Source organism: Egretta garzetta, unplaced genomic scaffold, assembly GCF_000687185.1.
Source record: "Egretta garzetta isolate BGI_Z169 unplaced genomic scaffold, ASM68718v1 scaffold557, whole genome shotgun sequence".
Lineage (NCBI taxonomy): Eukaryota > Metazoa > Chordata > Aves > Pelecaniformes > Ardeidae > Egretta > Egretta garzetta.
In genome coordinates, this window is record NW_009260264.1 from 1,541,737 (window position 1) to 1,561,538 (window position 19,802).

Here is a 19,802-nt window from a genome sequence, read left to right on the forward strand (position 1 = left end):
TGCCTTTGTGAAGATTACATTTTTGACAGTGGTGTCATCTGCTTCTCCATTTGCAACTGAACATATGCTTTCTCTTGTTCAGTTTCAAGCTCTTTTAGTGGAGTACTTTTGAAATCATTATTGCGGTCTTGGAAACAGAATTTGTCAAGTTCAAGTATGATGGCAAATTCCCGAACTCATCCATCATTACAAAAATCAAATCTCTTGGCAGCTGTTGGAAAGAACAATGGACATACCACTACAAAACACTATTAAAAAAATAATTACAAAGCACTAGCTCATGAGTGAGCATAGGTGTACTCTTCAGACTCTAGAAAAATGAAATGAAAGCCCTGTTCATTTCAGTAAAGTTGATGTCTAGGAACCAACCAGTAGTCTAGATTTGCTTGCTTTGTTAATACAGTGTTGTATTTGGGCTGCTTTCAAGCCAAAATTGGTATTATTGTAGTATGGTTGATGCATGTATTCCTTTAATGCCCAGTACTCTTGCCTTGGTGTCCATAGCCTATGTTTTCAGTGCTGATTCCATGAGTTGCTGGCAGTGTGCAAACAGTGCAAGAGAGGAAGAGTCTTAATTTGAAGTACATCACTCCTGAGTGGAAACCCTGTAAAACACAGGAGTGAGCCAAGCTGGGGGTCACCTGAGGAGGGACTTTTTGCTGTAGAAGAGTGTCATCTGCCATACACAAAGACTAAAGCTAGGTACAATGAGTTTTCTAGGGTACGATTTTAGATATTTCAGAGAAGAGACGAGCGATGCAAGAGAACCGATGTCCTAGAACTCTGAAACCGAATGAGCTGTCAGAGGGAAGACTGAGACAAAGTTTTCTTGTTTTACAAAAATTCACCTGTCCTTATTTTTTTTTTTTTGATAGTGAAACAGTTGGTTTAACAATTGTTTTATAGTACCTATGTTTCCAACTTAAGTTACTGAAAGCAAAATAATAATCATCCAAAGTGCGGCAGTGCTGGAATACCATGCAAGACCACTGGGGAGAATTAATAAAGCAGGTGTTGATTATTTCAGAATTTAGACTGAAACAATCTGAGTTTTAGGATGGGATGTTAGAAGATCAGAGAATTTCTTGAACTTGGGTTATCCTTGGAGAGGCTGCTGTATAGTATATACTGTTCTAGTTTGCAGATATGTTCTCAGACTCCTGTACCACTGGATTTTTTTTTTTTCCTCCAAACTGTTGTGCTTAATGAGCTTGCTTTAAAATCCAGGCGGAAGCTCTAAATCCAGATATCGAAAAGCTCAGAGGACAGGCATTTGGATCATCCTCAGTATGCAGTCTTGCCAAAGAACTTTAGATTATCTCCGGGAGATCTAATTGGTCCTTCATGCTGTAGTGTCTGCTGTGTCTTTTTTAGTGGCGTTGGAATCCAGTTATTTGAGCAATTGGGGTCAGAGCTATCGTCCGGCAGAACTTGGAGCCTCTAATCCGAACATCCAGCTGTTCTCCCTGCTATTTGTATTAACGTGGTTAGCAGTCCACTAGATACAAAAAATACAAGAACTTGTCTTCTAAAACTAGAAATATTTTTTTTTCTTCCATGAATTTCTTTTCCGAAATCTCCTTAAAGTTTTTTCTCAGTCTTTCTTTTACTTTGTTATGTGCCATGCTATTGGCAAATATTGTCAGTTTTCTCTACTATGGTTTCCGTTATAGGTGTGACACAAATGTACTTTTGTTTCTCTCCTCCATTAGAAATGTAATTTTGTACCTCATTTTCTAACAGAGTTGACTTAGGTGAACCCTGCTTTTTAACATCTTTTAGAAATTAACCGTGGGCTGCAAAGCAGGTAGGTTTTGTTCTATCTGCATAATAGAATTATAAATTCTCTATAAAGCTAGGTTTCTGGGTTTCACTTGTTTTGGGGCTGCAAACATTCATTCAAAAAAGTTCATTAGACTTTCTTTCTTCAAAATAGGGGTTCTGCATTGTCACAGGTACTGGGTTTTAGTTTTAGTAGGTGACATTCAGATCCTTGTCATGTTACTTTCTAGTCTGGTGCCTGAAACCATTCTTTATTGTTGATTATTCCCATGTGGTTGATTAATTTAAGATTTTGAGAGATTGATTATGCTTTAAATTCTAGTGTTTGTGTCTAGTGGAATGCCATCATGTCTTTACCTTCAGTGTAGCATTTTTAATCTGCTTTGAAAAGTTAAAAAGTTGCAGTTGACAGCTATATGGCCACAATATCAGATGGTTTGGGGGGCTTAAAGATACCTCTCTTAACAGACTATATGAAAATGTGTATAGAAGTTAAGAATTTTATAGTAGGAACAACTTAATTCTAACAGGTGTAAGCTTAATAGATTGACTGGTTTGGAAACTGAAGTGAGATACATTTGCATTTAAAATTCACACATTGACTCCAGTGTGGGTTGGCATAACTTGTTCATAGTGAACTGAAATCTGCAACGCTGAAATCTGAAACACGGCAAATTTAAATCCTACATTGTGTTATTCTAAATAAGATGCACTTCTTCAAATTAATGATTAATAATTAATACCAATACCCATTGAGAAGGAGATCTTGGAATTATTGTTGCTGCTTCCCAAAATGTTAGTTCAATTCCCAGTGTTAGCCAAAATAAGAAAATGGAATGGTAATCATCATTAGCAGTGGGGAGCAAACTAGGAAAAGTCATTATGGTAGCACATAAAGCCGTGATGCATTGAGAGCTAAGTATTGTCTGTGGTTCTGTTTACGTCAGACAAGAAAAGATACAGGAGAGGTAGGAAGGGTCCACAAAAAGATGAAATAAATAATGAAAGTTATAGAGTCACTTCTATATGAGGAGAGATTTTTTTTTTTTTATTTTTTTTTTTAACACAAGGACTGTAGGGCACCAAATACAATTGTCAGGCAAAAAAAAATAGCTGAAACAGGTCTCATCACTGGAGATCAAAAGTAAAAGTGTGTTCAAAAGAGATTGTGCAAATGCAGGTTAATCATGGGCTATTAAAAAAGTCCTTAAATTTTTGATTGGCAAGAAACCAGGAGGGAAAGAATGTGTATATGCATGTCAATTTTCTTGTCATCTTTCTCTAAAAACCCATTACTAACTACTTCTAAGGTAGGTGTTCTTAATTATGTTCTACTGCTACCTGATTGGTTTGTAAGGGAGACTGAGATGGATCTTGTGCTGCTCTGTTGCTGGTTTCTTTAAAGAAGGTGAACACAGTGCTAAGCTATGCAAATGTTTTAGAGAGAGACCTTTTGCATTTGGAAGACTGAGGAACAGCAGTATGAATGGCTGGTCTAAGATTCCTTTGAGTTTCATTCAAGGTTTTAAGAGTCAGTGTCTACTAGTTTCATATACTTTCTGTTTGATATTATGACTGAGTATTCCAAGATAAGGGAGATGGCGGCTGATTTTATTCAGTATCTGCTGCAATATTGGTAGTATGCATGGTAGGATTGGCTTATGTTTACTTCTGCCTCCTAACTTACCTTCATTTGATCTGCCATGGAATCCTCCAGTATGGTTTCTTGCAGTTTAGAAATTATTTCTAATTATTAGTTTATTTATTATTTTACTTCAGATTTTCATAGAAGTTCTGTTTAATATATATGTTTATTACTGAGGTTTTTTGTGATCTCACTGTATTGTTCCTTTTTTTCTTTTATCGATCACAGAAGTGTAGATTTATTATCTTGTAGGGGATGGAAGGATAATGTGGAGAGTCAGCCTTTATTACTGCATTATTTATTTCTACACACTTGCATAGTTCAGCAAATGTATCACATTTAATGTTTTTCAGAAATGATCTTTTATGTTTTAGACAAGAGAAGGAACTTTTGGCATTTAGAATGAGATAAGTCAATAAGACTTTCTCCTCTCTCTTTTCTTTTTCTTTTTTTTCCCCTTTTCTAATTCTGCTTGTTGATCTGTTTGCAGGCGATTAGCTGGCACAATAGATGTGATTGGACAGACCATCACTATCAGCAGGGTGGAAGGACGACGGCGTGCTAATGAAAACAGCAACATACAGGTTTTATACCACAGATTTGCACACTATCTTTGACTAAAAGACATTTTTGCTTTCCCCATAGCTTCTGATTAAACCATTTCAGTGTGTATGAAGTAGCTTTAAGTTCAGGAAGAAAGTTTTGGCAGTTAATTGAAATATATTAAGGTGAAATATTTTGATATATTTCAAAAGATACATGCTTTGGTATACTTCTTACTGAAAGGAAATGAGCAATGCTGTGGACTTACGATCGAGGAGACAGCGTTGGCTCTGCTAGATCTGCATGGGATAGTGTTTTGTTTACTAACTGACAAAGATCAATATTTAAACTGGCTGTCCATTTCTCCCATATTCCTGCCAGACACTAATGCTGAAAGTGAAAGCCTCTTCATATGCTGTTTGGGAAATGCAGTCTTTTAAAAATAAGTTGTGAAGAAATAAGTAGCTGATAGTACTTTTTTTTAATTATCTTGTATTATTTTACCATAAATTCTAAGATTAGTCTTTATGGGCTTGGATTATTTTAAGAAAGCAACTAAATGCATTAAGATTGAATGCGCTTTTTCTCTGCTGACTTACCTGTGGAGAAGAATCAAGGTTGCTTGGTGCCCCAGCTGCATTTCCATGCCAATTTAGGTTAAGGTTAAACAATGAAAATAATAATGGATTGTAATGTTACATTGAAAACACTGCCATGTGTTTTTCAGCTGATCTCACAGTTTTTAAGTAATTTAAAGTCTTGGGGTTTTTAATGCTTTTCATACTGATTTTTAAAATATTTTCCTTGATAGAAATTTAAGATGGTGTTTTGGGCCATATTCAGATGGCTTATATTCCCTCTCAAATCTTATGTTTGTTGTTCCCTATTGGACCCTCAGAGGTACTTGGCAAGTATGGCACACTTAACCTAGGGATGCAGATAGAACTTAAACCATCTGAATATGGCTCTTTGGGTGCATAAGTAATACTTTCCTGTTGTAGTAACTGGAAAGAGAGGAAACCTGTCTTCTACCCTTTTGGCATAGCAATTGTAACTATAGTTTGATATTTTACAGGTTCTTTCAGAACGATCTAATCCTGAAGTAGACAATTTTACCAAGCCACCTCCATTTTTCCCTCCAGGAGCTCCACCTACCCACCTTCCACCACCTCCTTTCCTCCCACCCCCTCCAACTGTCAGTACTGCTCCACCTCTAATTCCCCCACCAGGTAAATATCCTGCACTACACAGGATGTGAAAAATGAGACATGCATTATCATCAAATGCTTGATGATAATGAATTAAAGACAGCGCGTTCTATGCACATTTGGCTATATGTGCAGAATTTCAGAATATTGTGTTCTACTTGTTTCTTAAATATATCTGCAAGGCAGAAACAGAAGCTTTTGTCTTTACTTTCCCAGTAAGCGTAATCCTAAGTAGTAAATAATTACCTAAAGACTGAATGTTGGATCTTGTGTCCTTGAAAATGTTTGAAGTGAGAAGCTGTTTTCTGTAATTCAACTGCTGTTAATGTTATTGAGAGGTACGTGTTAACAAATCATTCCACAAACTTTTGAACTAAAAGTATGGCATAGCATGGATTTGTGTCAGAAGTTGGATTCTCCGATGTCTAAGGTCAAAGCAGTAACAGAAGCTTTAATTCCCCTTTCCCCTCACAAGTATGTATGAATTCCCAAAGGTCTGATGATAATTGCATTTGTGCCGTATCCTTTCAGTCAGAGGTCTTATTAGCACCTGATGTTTTTATCAAGCATCCTGTGCCTGTGAATCTTAGAGGAATCAAAGCTCTTTGAGAACTCTTCTCATTGTTAAATCTGGCTTGAAATTTACTGATACTTAATGAGTATTTACTGAGACTTGATATTTATGGAAGTAACTGGGAGGAGTGTCATGGGCATTTGCACAAATAGTGCAGTTACCTGAGTGTTGTCATTTTAAGGAATTAAGTTGAAAAGCACTTAGCAAGGAGCTAGTCAGGGAGAAATGAAAATAGATGGAGAAACCTTGGCAAGTATTTGAGTAGGAAAGTGAAGGACTTGTTTATAGAAGAGACTGATTTAAGGTGGAGCCTCTTTCCGTATTTTCTCCTTTTGTTCCTTGCATTCCTTTGCTTGACTTGTTCTGAAATCATGCTAAGCAGTTTCTTTGCTATTGTGTTCTCTGTTAATACTCTTACATACAAGCAAGGAAGTAACACTATTATTTCTGTGCAACAACTTTGTGTGGGGCTTTATAGGGTTTAAGTCTTCGTAGTAGAGGCTGCTTTCTTCAGTTGCTGCTGATGATTTTAAAACTATTAACTCCTACTGCCTGGCAAGCTCTGGCTTTCATCAGTGATTGTCACACACAAAATGGTGCAACCTAGAAAACTTCAGAGAGAAGAGATTTAAAGATTAAATAATTCTGTGCCCTTTTCCAAGTTCTTGTGAGTAAATATAAAAAATAGTGTCTGAAGAGAGAATACGGTACTGCTCTGGCTATTTTGCAATGTTTCCTTACTGCAGGGGGGACAGAAGGGAAAGGAATGTGACACTAATGCTAGCTGCATGCAGTTTTAAGCTGTATTAAAACCTTTCTGATAAAATAATACAGGTAATGCATTGCAAGTTTTTAGAATGTAATTATTCTAATTGTAATTGTGGTACAGAAAAGGTGATCTAAGTTGTATATTGTTAAAAGCATGAGAGGAACCCCCACAGACACCCCAAACGCGCTTGGTGCAGGGACGCCACATAGGTGTACTGGACTGTTCCTGTGAAACCCCTCACCTGTTGAGCTTTTCAAAGGTGAAAGAAATACACATGTGTTACAGATTTAGCAAGCAGGTTTGGCTTTAGTCTTGTGGCTTACAGACAGGTTTATGACATACACTTGTTCAGAAGGTCTCCTTCAACATCCTTCCGTGCTTCGAGTAGATTCGAAAATAACGATTAAGAGCTGTGGATTTGGTTTCTTCAGGCCTGTGTTTTAATTGTGCTGTTGCCAGCTCTTTATCTTCAAAGCTGTTCCTAAAATAGAATCTGCCATCCCTCCTAGGTTCAATGGAGGAGGAGGAAAAAAACTACTCTTACCCAATATTAAACCGGGACTACTTGCCAGAAAATTTAAGTATTCCAAATATAAAACATCCTCCAAAAGCCCCTTTGAAAAAGGATCTTGCTTTGAAGTTAGATCTCTTGTTCTGAACTCATTCACTCTGGCGATTCAAATCTTTTTTGAGGAACGAGTCCTGGAACAATTCAAAGAACCAAATGCAGAAAATTCTCAAATACTCCTAGGATATCACTGGCTATGGCAAAAAAATGTGTTGGTTTTTTGTTTGCTTGGTTTATTGCTATGTTGGAGTAATTTAAATCTAAAGAAGAACATGGTTGCTTCTGTTTAACAGGCTTTAAAAGTTGGTTTATGTGTTTTGATTTAAGAGTGTAGTTAAAATGTGACATGCATTTGTGATATTAAAAAAAAAAAAACAAAACAACCCTACTCTGAAGTATTGAACTCTGTTGCATAACTTTGGGAGGTTTGACTGCCTAGACTTACACCAAGGCTTAGCAAGTAACCGTACATCTGTTCAGCCCCAGCAATCTTACTGTGTACTTTTTATGTTGTGATAAAGGAGAGAGAGTTTGACTTGGTTTAGCCTGTCGCAAAAGAAGTTCTTACACCAAGTTGAGTTATATTACATTGCTGTGGGCTATTACACAGTTGGGCTAATTTGCAGTATGTTTTTAAGCTATGGCAGCATTACCATGTTTGATTCCTTACTCTGCAAGCAGAGCACATGTGGCATTGCTTTCCTTTAGTAAAACCTACTTGGTTTTCTGTAAATATTTACCAACCTTGAGTTAGTAGGATGGTATACAATGTCCTGAAAGCAATTTTGAGCACATTAGTTAAAATGCTGTGCTAATGCCATTTGGATTGCTTTTGACACATGAGTCTGAGTATTTAGGTTTAGGCCAGGTGTATCTTTGTGGCAGTACAACGTGTTGTAGGGATGTGACATGATCTACGCTAAGTCAACTTCTTGAACTGGTACTCGAGTTTAGTCCCTACATTGCAAGAAATGACTCAATATTACAGTCTTTTTCTTTCTCAGAAGTAATTGGCTGCTGATGCTTCAAGTATACTTTCATGACTCTGTTAGTAGAAGGTGAAATAATGAACATTTAAGAGATTCTTGATTTTCCATTAACTGAAGTTTATGATTTTTTTGTTTCTTGTTTTGTGTCACATTTGTGTGTTAGTGAAGAAGGTGAGGAAAAAAACTTTAGATCTTTTTAGTGATACTTGCTAACTTGGAATGTAGAAGAATGTTTCTGCCGTTATGATACATTCAAGTAAATTAGCTTCTGTCTTAAAATGATATAATCATTTATCATGACCTTTTAAATGTTCTTAAAGGTTTTTGAAGGAAAAACATCTATGTGGTTTTCTAGTATAGTATTCTGCGTTAACCAAGTCATTAAAGTTATTTGGACGTTTGTTCTCTGGATATTAGTTGTATTCAGTCTGTCTTAATTTTGTTTGACTGACTCCCAAGTGAAATTTTTCATTTGGCTTTTAATCCTGTGATGAGATTTTTATTTGTATTTCTGCACAAGATAAAATTCTGAGGAATATATTAACTGTTTAATCAGTATTTCTTCCTTTTTGTAAAGAATATTAGCTGTTGGCTTCCAGGCAATTCTGTGCATAGTGCTAAGAGCCATGTTCAGTGCTAACAATATACTGGGTTTAGTGCAGCAATTGAAATTCTTTTAAGCATAAGACAGAGCTAATAAATAAATGAATTTGAGAGAGATTCTTAAATTTTTCTAGCTTATGTTCTTAACATTGCTGTTAAGAGGTAGTTTTATATATATTTATATTTTTCTATGTTGTAGGCTCATAAAGAACTTATTAAGATGGACAATTAATTAAAAAAGATGAATATAAAATACTTCAGCTGTGCAACAGCTTGAGTTCCCAGTCTTCCTTTTCTTTCAGAAATTTTCATTAGGAGTGTTTGGTCTTTTAATGTTACACTGTCAAACTTTTTATGGTGTGATTTCTAGTGTTCTTAACAGCGGTAACGCACATTGGAAAGCTTGTATGCTGGTGAAGAGAAAATGGCTCCTGCAGTTTAGAAACTTGGCTTTTGGGGTTCACTGTCTCCTGATTTACGTTTTAGCTGAGAGGTTAGATTTAAAATAAAATAAATAGATTTTAGGATTGGACAGCAACCTCAATTTTGTTTCACAATTTGTGCAATCCTATAGGATTAATGGTGGTAAGAATTCATGTCAGTGAAATCGCCAGCAATAAGCGAACATTGATATTGATTACTCTTCCTCAGCTTGCATGTTCCTTCACTCTCTCCTTCTGCCAAGGCAATTTGGGAGCAGTTGGCATTCCTAGACATTATATTATGTAGATGTAGTTAAACGTTGCTTCCATACAATAGTCTTTTAGTTCTAATGTTGACCGATGATATATAAATAAAATAAAACACGCCGTTGCGAGTACATCTAGGATATTCTCTGCATGATGAAGTCTGGAACTTGAATGCGATGGGTTTTAGTTTAAGTGGGTCTGGCTGCTGTTCTGTCTGGATGTTTATGCACTTACGGCAAAACTGATGAAAGCACTTGGCAAAGTTTTCTGTTCTTTCCCCCCCCAAAGTCTTGCAGTGACTTGTCAGATTGAAAGTACTTATTTTTTAATGGAAGTAGAGTTGTTCGTAACTGAAAGATCTTTATGCCTGGTAAAGTAGTCTTATTTTCTGACGATATTGGTTTAGCCCACTTTATTATTTTCATGTAGCAGTGTTTTCTATGTTCAATTGAGGTAAAGCTAGTTCTTTGCAAAATAGGAGAAGATAATGTCCTTTAAAGTGTATGACTGATTTTTACCTTGTGATCATTCCTTTCATAATCAAATAAAATAGGTTTATGTGTCGAGGCAGTATATTTTGTTAGGTCAGCTAATTTAGTTGGGAACAATTTCTCAGGTTTTTCTTAGATTCATAACAGCTAAGCTAGGTCTGAAAACCAGAGAAGTTAGAACACTTTGGTTCTTTGTATTAAAGGATGCTCCTTTCTCGGATATTTACAAGAAAATAGAGTACCGAACAATTTTTTTTTCCCTCCAAGTAGCAACTGAATGATTAATTGCAGTGTGGCATAGCATTGACTGAAAAGTCTGTAATGCTTAATGTTGCTAGAATATTTTGTCCATGTGGACTTTCTATTTCCTATACTAAGCTATTAAAGGTCAGAGGCCAATTGCGTTTCCTTTCTTCCAGTAGTGGAATATAAAATAAATATATTCTATGGGATGTTATTTTCCTTCTGAATACTAAACATTTTAGAGTTATGGATTCAATTCTAATCTTGAGACCCAGAGTCATTCTTCATTATTTTTGTCTTTAATTAAATAAAATCCTGAAGAACAGGAATTTATGTAAAAAGGTTAAAATCTTAACAATTGGTATTAATGCAAGATCTTGATCTGAGGACACAGAAAACAAGTTATCATTCTTCTTGGCCATGTATGTGGTGATAGCTCAATCTGATTTTAGATCTACAGATAATAAACAAACTATTACTATAACTGATATATTATTTGTTGTCTTTTTAGGTATACCAATAACAGTGCCACCACCAGGTAAACTTGCTTAGAATTTTTTTCCATATTTGATTAAGAAATGAAAACTTAACTGATGTGCAACCTGTCAACGTATTTTCAGTTATATAGACAAAAGTTGATAGATGTTTAGATGTAGGCTGTTATTTTGACACCAGGCAGAAAGAAGTGTATGAAAATGCTGTTGACTAGCAGACCTAATCCCTTAGATGTATGTTTCCTTCTTTTCTTTCCATTCTTTTTTTTCTGCTATGCAGAAAATAGTTCTGAATGTTGTTTGTTAAGTATTGTTAGATACCCAGGAACTTTCCTATGCTTCTAAATTATTGTATTTTTAAGAATGATAAAGTATTTGATTTGAAGTACTGATAATATATGTTTAATAGTCTGCCTTTGTTAAGCTGGAAAATAACTCTCAGTTTCACAAAACAAAACCCATTTACTCAGTGGGAAACATTTTTTGCATTACACTCTCTGGAATTTGTTTGCCATTGTATGCTTAGCCTAGTTCTTTTATGTGTTTATGGTTTGTTTGCTTTTTTCTTCCTTCTCTCCCACCTAATTTATTACTACAGGCTTTCCACCACCACCTGGCGGTCCTCCACCTTCCCTCATACCCACAATAGAAAGGTGATTATCTGTTTGAAATCTTATAAAGCAATATATCAGTGTTCTGTAACTGAAATAAACTAGTAAGGACCTCACAGTGCCCAGTGTTTTATGGATTTTATCTGGGAGTGGGAAGACAGTTTCAGATATTTACAGTATTTTTACAGAATGTTACTAGTCTCACCTGTCTAACACTTAATGGTCATTTGAGGGGGTTAGTTGACCGCATGTTAGAACAAAGTTAAAGTATTCTTTAGTAGTCAGGAGGCTTATTTAAGTGAACTGTATGCTTGTCAGCTACTGTATCCTTTTCTATAAATTCAAATAAACAATTTAGCCACAGATTCAAGACCTCATAAGCTATAGGAAATGCCAGAGTTTCATGGAATCCAAGTTTGTGTTTCTACTATGTTTGTTCTAAGCGTTCAGCTTTAATAGGCCTAACAGTATTTTTTCAATACCTTTTTTATATATGTGTATATGTGTACATATGTTTTTATACATATATATGTAAAAGGAAGAAAAAAGGGTTGGCCAGCACAGTCCTTGAAAAATATTCGTATTTTGCTAGAGGCCAAAAGCAGGTCATATACAAAGCTCACTTTAAGAAGATAGTGCAAGTCTCTTGCCAGTCCTTTGGATTTCACTGAAGGAACATACACACATCTGTTCCTTTGAAATTGAAAATTCTGCTAACATATACACTACAGGATGATGATGGCAAATCTCTGCAAAAATCCTCATCTGATTTAATTCGGGGAAAAAACCCAACTGGATGCATTTGATGTGCATGAAAGTAAATTTATTATTTCGTACTGACAGTTGCTGTGAGTGACTGCTGCTTCTGACTGTTAAGCAGTGCTCATTGCATTTACTTGTAGTGAATATTTATACAATTTCTGAAATGTGATGTGAAAAAATCAAGTTTATTATGGAACCTAGGAACTAAATCTCATACTTTTAAATATGAAAATGTTGAATTGACCTTTCATTATCACTGTTTTTATTGTGAACTAAGCTAACCCAAAAGTTATTTCTTAATGTTAAAGTGCCTTCAAGAACAGAAATAACACTTAGGTTAAATACGGCAAAGATAAATCATTCAAGTTCTGTAGGAAGTGCTAAAAGTCATGAAAGAATTATATATGTATGAATTATGTCCTGTGCACATACCATGCTTTTTAACCTTTCTGGTTTTTACCTACTTGAGTTGGCTACCACTGAAAGAAGTCAGCCTAGAAAATGTGTAGCTAATTGAATAGTTTACAGAATTACACATTTGAAGTCCACCTGTTCTCAGATATGCTCACGTATCTACTTTTTAACAGAAAGAATGAGAATGGTTTCAGTCATGGATGAAGCACTTCCAAGCAATTGGAGATTAAGCTCAGTATCTGTGCAGAAACATCTTATGATATAAAAAACATTTGAAATAGAAAATTCATTGAAAATAGAAAATTAATTGAAAATACAAAAGAACAGCTTTGATGATACGGATATTTTTTGTTTTAAATTTTAAGAGGGAATGCTATTTTCAGCTCCTGTAGTAAAACATGAAATATACATATTTGTGTTGATAGACAGCTTCCTTTATTAGTAATGCTCAAAATGGGGGACTTAAATCCATTTTGCCTTAGTCTGTATGGTGGTAAGAATTTGGGGCAATAATATTAAAAGTATGTATTTACTGATGGAGGTAGCTTTGATGGTAAAAGCGGATTTTTACATGTGTTTTCAACAGTGGCCATTCTTCTGGCTATGATGGTCGTTCTGTTCGTGCATTTTCATATGGCAGTGGTGAGTAAACTTTCTGGCTTTAAAAATTTTGACTAGTGCTATATCAAATTTTTTTATATACTTATCAGGATTTTAGCTAAGACACTAAACGGTCCTTTCAGTAACTCATTACGAAAGCTCATTGTAAACAGATACATGCTATTGTAAATTTAACACTTGTTGGTAAATACTGTTGGTTTGCTTACTTGTTTGTATGCTAGGTATCTTTCCATGGTGCTTTTGCAGAACTCTGGTTTTGAAAAATAATACACTGTAATATGGAGCAGAAGTCAGGTAGAATTTTCCAAGAACTGGTAGGATTTAGAAGCACGAGAACGAGTACTGTTGAGATAGCATCAGAATTTTAACCAGCAAGGCCAATCATTGAGAAATCCTGAGTGATGTACCTCTGAAAAACTGTTTGTGTGAGATACTGTAATCTTCAGCTGTCCTATTACAAAGTCAGTCTTTCTTTTTTTGGTTAATGTTATGGAAAAAATCTGAAGCTGAAAAACATCACTTTCTGGTTTTATAGTAAGAGTGAACCAAAATAGAGGTTTCATTATGTGCAATCAAATGGACATCCACAGAACCTACAGTGAGTTTAGAACTGTTACCTAGCACAGCTCTGCTTCCTGAGCCAAAAGAGTAATAGCAGTAGTAAGATGTCAGCTTCTTCCTGACCTAGCCCAAATTGGGAAGATAAAATAAACATAGAATCACAGAATGGTTTGTGTTGGAAGGGACCATCAAAGATCATCTGATCCACACCCCCCTGCCATGGGCCTGGAGATCTTTCACTAGATCAGGTTGCTCAAAGTCCCATCCAACCTGACTTTGAACACTTCCAATGATGGAGCATCCACAGCTTCTCTGGGCCACCTGTTCTGGTATCCCACCACCCACATCATGAAGAATTTCTTCCTTATGTCCAACCTAAACCTACTCTTTTTCAATTTAAAACCACTCCTGTCAGTACAGGCTCTGGTAAAAATTCTCTCTCCATTTTTCTTATAAGCCCCCTTGAAGTGTTGAAAGGCCGCAATAAGGTCTCCCCAGAGACTGCTCTTCTTCAGGCTGAACAACCTAGGAGAAATGTTCCAGATCTCATGATGATTTCTCGTGACCCTCCTCTGGACCTGCTCTAACATGTCTGTGTTGTACTGAGGGCCTGAGAGCTGGATGCACTACTCCAGTTGGGGTCTCACAAGGGTGCACGAAGGGAGAATCACCTCCCTCATCCTGCCGGCCATGCTTTGTTTCATGCAGCCCAGGATACAACTGGCTTTCTGAGCTGCAAACTCACATTGCAGTCTCATGTTTAATTTTTCGTCCACCAGTATCCCCAAGTGCTTCTCTGCAGGGCTGCTCTCAATCAATTCATCACCCAGTCTGTACTGATACTGAGGATTGCCCTGACCCAGGTGCAGGACCTTGTGCGTTGCCAGCCTCTGCCTTCAATGAATCTGTCATCCAGACCCATGCCTTTTCGTCCAGCTGACTTTTCTGTCTCCTTGCTCTTTGTTCCTTTGGACCCTATCTGCTGGGAGGAGAAATTGTAGGGGAAGTTCTGTCCCGTTCTGGGGATACATAATGTTCAGCACAGAACAAACAGCCAGATAATGTATCTCCCAAATGTTTCTAAGTCTTTAGAGAGGATATATAAAATGGCATTTTTGAATGGCTTGTAATTTCTTGAAATTGGAGCAGGTCATGGAGTAACAAGTGGTACTTTGTTGGCATTGAAAGGTTCCTCATCAGTTACCAAGTGTTTGCTTTCATGCATGGAAGCTTGTTGTGTTTTCAAGAATTCTTGATGTGGGCAAACAGCTGCTTTACGCTAACTACTTTTTTAGCGATAATTGAACTGAGCTTGCCAAAGTTTTAGCAAAGAGGTAAAGCTGAGGCAGACAACTACAATACCCAAGTGACTATTTTGCTGAAGTGCAACATCTAAAGCCATGCAGAGTATCATAAGGAAAGCAGTCTTACAGTCATTAGTATGTACATTGCATGTAATATGTAGTCTCCAATTTAAAATGTTTTCTGCTTTGGAATCTCTTTTGTTAGAATTTGCTATTCTGCCAAGTGTTGTCAGGGACACAAGACTATTTCCAAATTTTACGTTGACCTTCAGAGGTGATGGCGTGCTTATATTATTGCAGTACCAATATTCAAAAGATGGCTGTCATCAAGATCGTGCCAACATTGAATTTGAACTTCTTCAGCGGGGTTAAAAAATGATGTTTGCCTTAGTATGGCTATGGAGACCAAGAAGCACAGTCTGCTCCCACCTGGCCAGTCTGCTCCCACCTTCCCAGTCTATCTGGCATCCCTATTGTGGCAAAAGTTTTGATATTTGCTGGCCAAATTGTGTGGCTCTAAGCTGTGCCCATCATGGGGATAATTGGATCTGTAGGGACTCAGTGGCATTTTACTGTTGCTGTTCAACTCTTAGTGAAGTGTGTTTTCCTGTCCAGCATCTCACACTCACAGTCCCTATCTCACAACGTGATCACTGGCCAGTATTTTACCAGCGCTCTGCATGCATCAGAACTTAGGTAAATTGAGGGCTCAGCAGCACAGTAGAGTACAGATGATCATTTTCATTAAGAATCGCTAAGTTTATTTAATAGTTGCTTTGGATGATAGCACTGAATCTCCAACCTGTTGTCTTCCTTCCCAGTCTGTATGTTTCATGGCTTTGTCAAAATTGCGGGGGAAGATGAGCATATGCAACACATTGCAAAAAATACCAATGTTGATTAAGGCTCTAGCCTTTCTTCTGCCTATTCAAATTCCTAATCTCATACCTTGGTGTCTTTTCCCTAGTGGTCAGGTGTGTTTTCCACTGCAACCTCATTAGGAAGGTTGCATATTAAAATAATACTCTTAAATTGTAGCTTCAAAAATACCTGGTTTGGTTTTGTGTTCTTCCCCTGCATCAGTGCAGTTGCTTCAATTTGCTCTTAAATCCGTTCACAATTCAGTGTCACCTTTGCCATCAGATTTGGAATTTTATTGAGCTGTCAATATGTGTTGCTGTGTTTGGTCTGCCAGCAAAGCAACTTGTATTGTACGCTTGTTTGCTTCTTCCTCAAGAGGTTGTCAGTTCTGTGCTCTAAATATTCTTCGTATCTTCTGAACTTGCAAGAAATTTAATGTTACAGAAACATTTTGAGAGTCAGTATTTTTTGAAGCACAAAGAAGATATATTAATTGTTTGCCTTATACTGTGACACGACGCAGCTTTAAATTTTTAAGCTCTCTCCAAAACTATTGACTGTTCAAAGCTACCTTTCTTCCTGTTTTAAAAATAAAATCAGAGTTAAACTTCAGAAGTGTCTTTCTTCTTGTGGAAATTATTGGAATAATCTACGTAGAAATACTAAAAGTGCCAAATAGCTCATTCTAAGTAGTAAATGCAGAGCACCAATTCATAGTAGAAAGTAAGCTTCTTGTGTATTGTGAATAATTACTGTGAATATCTAGACACAAAAATGCACAGAGTATCAAATAACTGGTTTATCTCAGGTTATTGGGGTGGTGATGACATACTTCTGTCTGAAAAGAATTACTGCAAATGTGAGGGAGTAACCAAAATTTATCACAGAAATTTATGCTACCATTAGTAAGAATAATTGTTTTGTAGTATAAGTATACATTTAAAGTTAAACTTAAGTTTACACTTTAGATCAGAATATTCTGGCAGCCAGTGTATTCAAAACTCGTAGACCATACGTATGTTGTTGACATAGTGGCAAGTCAAGGAAATTAGCAGTCTTTAAAGTCCAGCTGGTTTTTTGCTATTTCTGGCTGCTTTCCTTAGAAGAATTTCAGGTTTTGGCAGTATAATGAACAACATGCTATTATATTAGGGTATTTTTTTCTGTTAACTCCTCATTTTCTCTGTAGCCCTGAAGTGAAACAGTGTCAAGCATTTTGTTAGAGGCAAAACCTCGTCTAAATGCTTTTTTAAAGAATTATAATGCTTTTCATTGCACATGTATTTTAACAATGAAGTGTTTTTTCCTGCTCCACTGCCTGCTCAAAAGGTCTTTTGTATTCCTCCTTTGGACGCTTGGCAAACTGCTGTCTTAAGCTTCTGCCAAAGCTTTCTGGGGCAGGCATGCCCCAGACGTTGTAGGCAAGGCAGTCTGAACATAGCTGCCAGGAGAAGCCCCTGGTTTTATAACTCAACAGTATTAAATACAGCATCAGTAACGGACTTTACATTGTTCAGTAGATATTTATGTTAATTATGCTATTAATGTCTCTTCGTGACACCATGGAGTCAAGTGAATATTGTTCTCATATTATAGATAATGAAGTGGAACTCAAAACAAACGATTTATTGAAGGCTATGTTATCATTGGCTAGCAAAGCAGATAAGCAGAAAGTGGGAAGTCCTCTGTACTGTAAGTCCACTAGAGAGTGCTGTTTCCAGTTAAATACTACAGCCCTTATTTTTCAGCAACAGGACACATTCCCCAGGCTTCTGGAGAGGGAGGGTAGGACAGAACAATTGGGGCATTAAGAATAGTAGTAATTTATTACATCGGAGTTTGCAGAAAGCAATGGAGAAGCATGTCCCTTCTCTCTTCCCGTTGCTGATTACCCAAAAAGCTTGTGAGGCGGTGTTGTGACTGCCACCTTAACTTCTTAAGCATATCATCTTAGGTGAAGATAATATACTTAATTTTCTGAAACTTTTAGTGTGGTAATAGTGGTTGTGCTGGGTATTCATTAGAAATGGTATCCTACAAAGCATAAGTGGGAACATTATTTCTTCTCAGAATAAATTTATGGAAGTTAATTTTAAAGCTGCTGTTACATTCTTTAATCAGAAATGTATGGCAAAGCACAGTATAGAATATAAATCAGTGAATGAGAACATTGTAACTAACATATTTTAAATACAATTATTTTAAAGGGCAAAACATAAAAGTATTAGCATCTAAATATAAAGTTGGAAGCATCCTTTTTCCTTGTTTTTCTGAACTGTACTTTCAGAGCCACTGAGTTTCAAAGGCAGGGTTTTTTTCTGGTTGTTTTTGTTTTGTTGTTCCCCCAAAACAAAAGCCATATGACCACATAAAATCAGATTCTTGCAGCAAACCTTTGCACAATATTTTTTTTCAAAAGGATTTAGACTGTCTTTGTGGTATATATCCTGGTTCTGTAGATCTTCATAGCAAATACTTAAATGCGTGCCAGAGGCCTTTATTAGCATCATGGAAAAAATGCAGAGTTTGCTCAGAATTAACTTTTATGTGAAAGGGGAAGATTGGAAAATGTCATTGGAGGAGGTTGACAAACATCTGTATTTTCATGCATGAGTAGTATTACAGTTTTCATACAGTATCTGATTTTGTTCTTTCTAATACCCGCATCTTTTTCTTTAGTCACCTTTCCGCACCTTGCAGGTTCTGCTCCTTCATGGTCTAGTCTTATGGACACCAGCAAACAGTGGGATTACTATGCACGAAGAGAGAAGGATAGGGAACGTGAGAGAGAGCGATCCCGAGATCGGGATCGCGACCGGGACCGAGACAGAGATCGAGAACGTACCAGAGACAGGGAAAGGGACCGAGATCACAGTCCAACTCCCAGTGTGTTCAACAGGTTAGTGAAATGTCTTAAGCATGCTGTAACTCTGCTCAAAACCCTGCTTCTGTGTTAAGTAGTATACTTCAACGTTCAAATTTAGTGTTCAGCTGTATATTCCGAAGCGCTAGAGGGTGTGGCTTTCTCCTCTTCCCCCTTTTCTCTTGGAAACTATAATTAAATTTCTAAAGTAAAACGGAAATGTAAAAACAACAGTATACGTCCGAACTGGTCATAGTGCTTTCAGGTTAAAGGTGTGATTTAAACCTTGTGTATGAGTGAGACATCCCACTCTCTTTGACATCAGTAGTTCTATAAAAATCTACAGAAGTACTAAATGAATCTTAGTTGCCAGTTCAGTGCTAAGAGCAATGTGGTCCAACATTTGATGTTAATTAATTGTGTTATTAGCTGCTAAAATGGTTACTTTGGTCATTAGCACTGGCTGGATAATAATCTGTCCTATCTCTCTTAAAACTATTATTTCAAGGTCCAGAACTTGTTTTCATTTTCAGGCAGATGATGAAAATAATGGCAGATAACTCTATTTGGCTTTCAACTCTCCAATTGCTTTAGAAAAAAAGAAAAAAGAAAAAAGCTGCAACTGTTCTGCGTTCATGTGCACAAGTACAAAACATTTAATGTTGAGCTCGCTATGACTCCATAGAGCAGAGATCTATTGCCTTGCCAGATTTATCTAAATTTACTTCACTCATGATTTGCTGAGTATTTGGGGGTAAACATTGTGATGCTTTTCTCTGTGTTTTTCGTTAAGTTTCAATTTTTGCAGAATATATACGTTAACTATTAAGTGGATTATTTTTACCAGTGGTTTTACGCTGTGGGGAATGAGAGCACCCGGAGTCAACATTACTTCGGTTGAGAGATGACATTTTTTGCACGATGATTGTTCACTGAATACCAAAATTGGATGCAAGATAGGCAATTTTCCATGTATGCAGATGTGGTGATGTCCTCTCCTGTGTGTATGTGCTATGTTCCAGGGTCAGTTTCTGAGAATTCAAGACCAATCTAAACATCTGTTTCTCAGACAGCTTGATTGAAGGCCAGAAAGAAGCCTGGTCATTCAAGGGTGCTTGAAATGAACCTTAATAGCTTCCAGGCCCAGAGAAATCTCTGTGCTGATGCCAGAGTTATCTGGAAAGGAGGGGGAAGAGCAGGCCTCAAC

General features: G+C 36.7%; 1 protein-coding gene across 1 annotated transcript in view; it reads left to right on the forward strand.

Moving 5' to 3' along the window:
- The window catches only part of FIP1L1 (factor interacting with PAPOLA and CPSF1), a 43,176-nt gene that overhangs the window by 18,913 nt on the left and 4,461 nt on the right, over positions 1–19,802 (forward strand). Inside the window, exons 10-15 of the mRNA XM_035897705.1 lie at positions 3,918–4,011; positions 5,046–5,199; positions 10,616–10,642; positions 11,197–11,251; positions 12,972–13,027; positions 18,412–18,631. Coding sequence (XP_035753598.1) covers positions 3,918–4,011; positions 5,046–5,199; positions 10,616–10,642; positions 11,197–11,251; positions 12,972–13,027; positions 18,412–18,631 — 606 coding nt within the window. The remainder of the gene's footprint in view (positions 1–3,917; positions 4,012–5,045; positions 5,200–10,615; positions 10,643–11,196; positions 11,252–12,971; positions 13,028–18,411; positions 18,632–19,802) is intronic.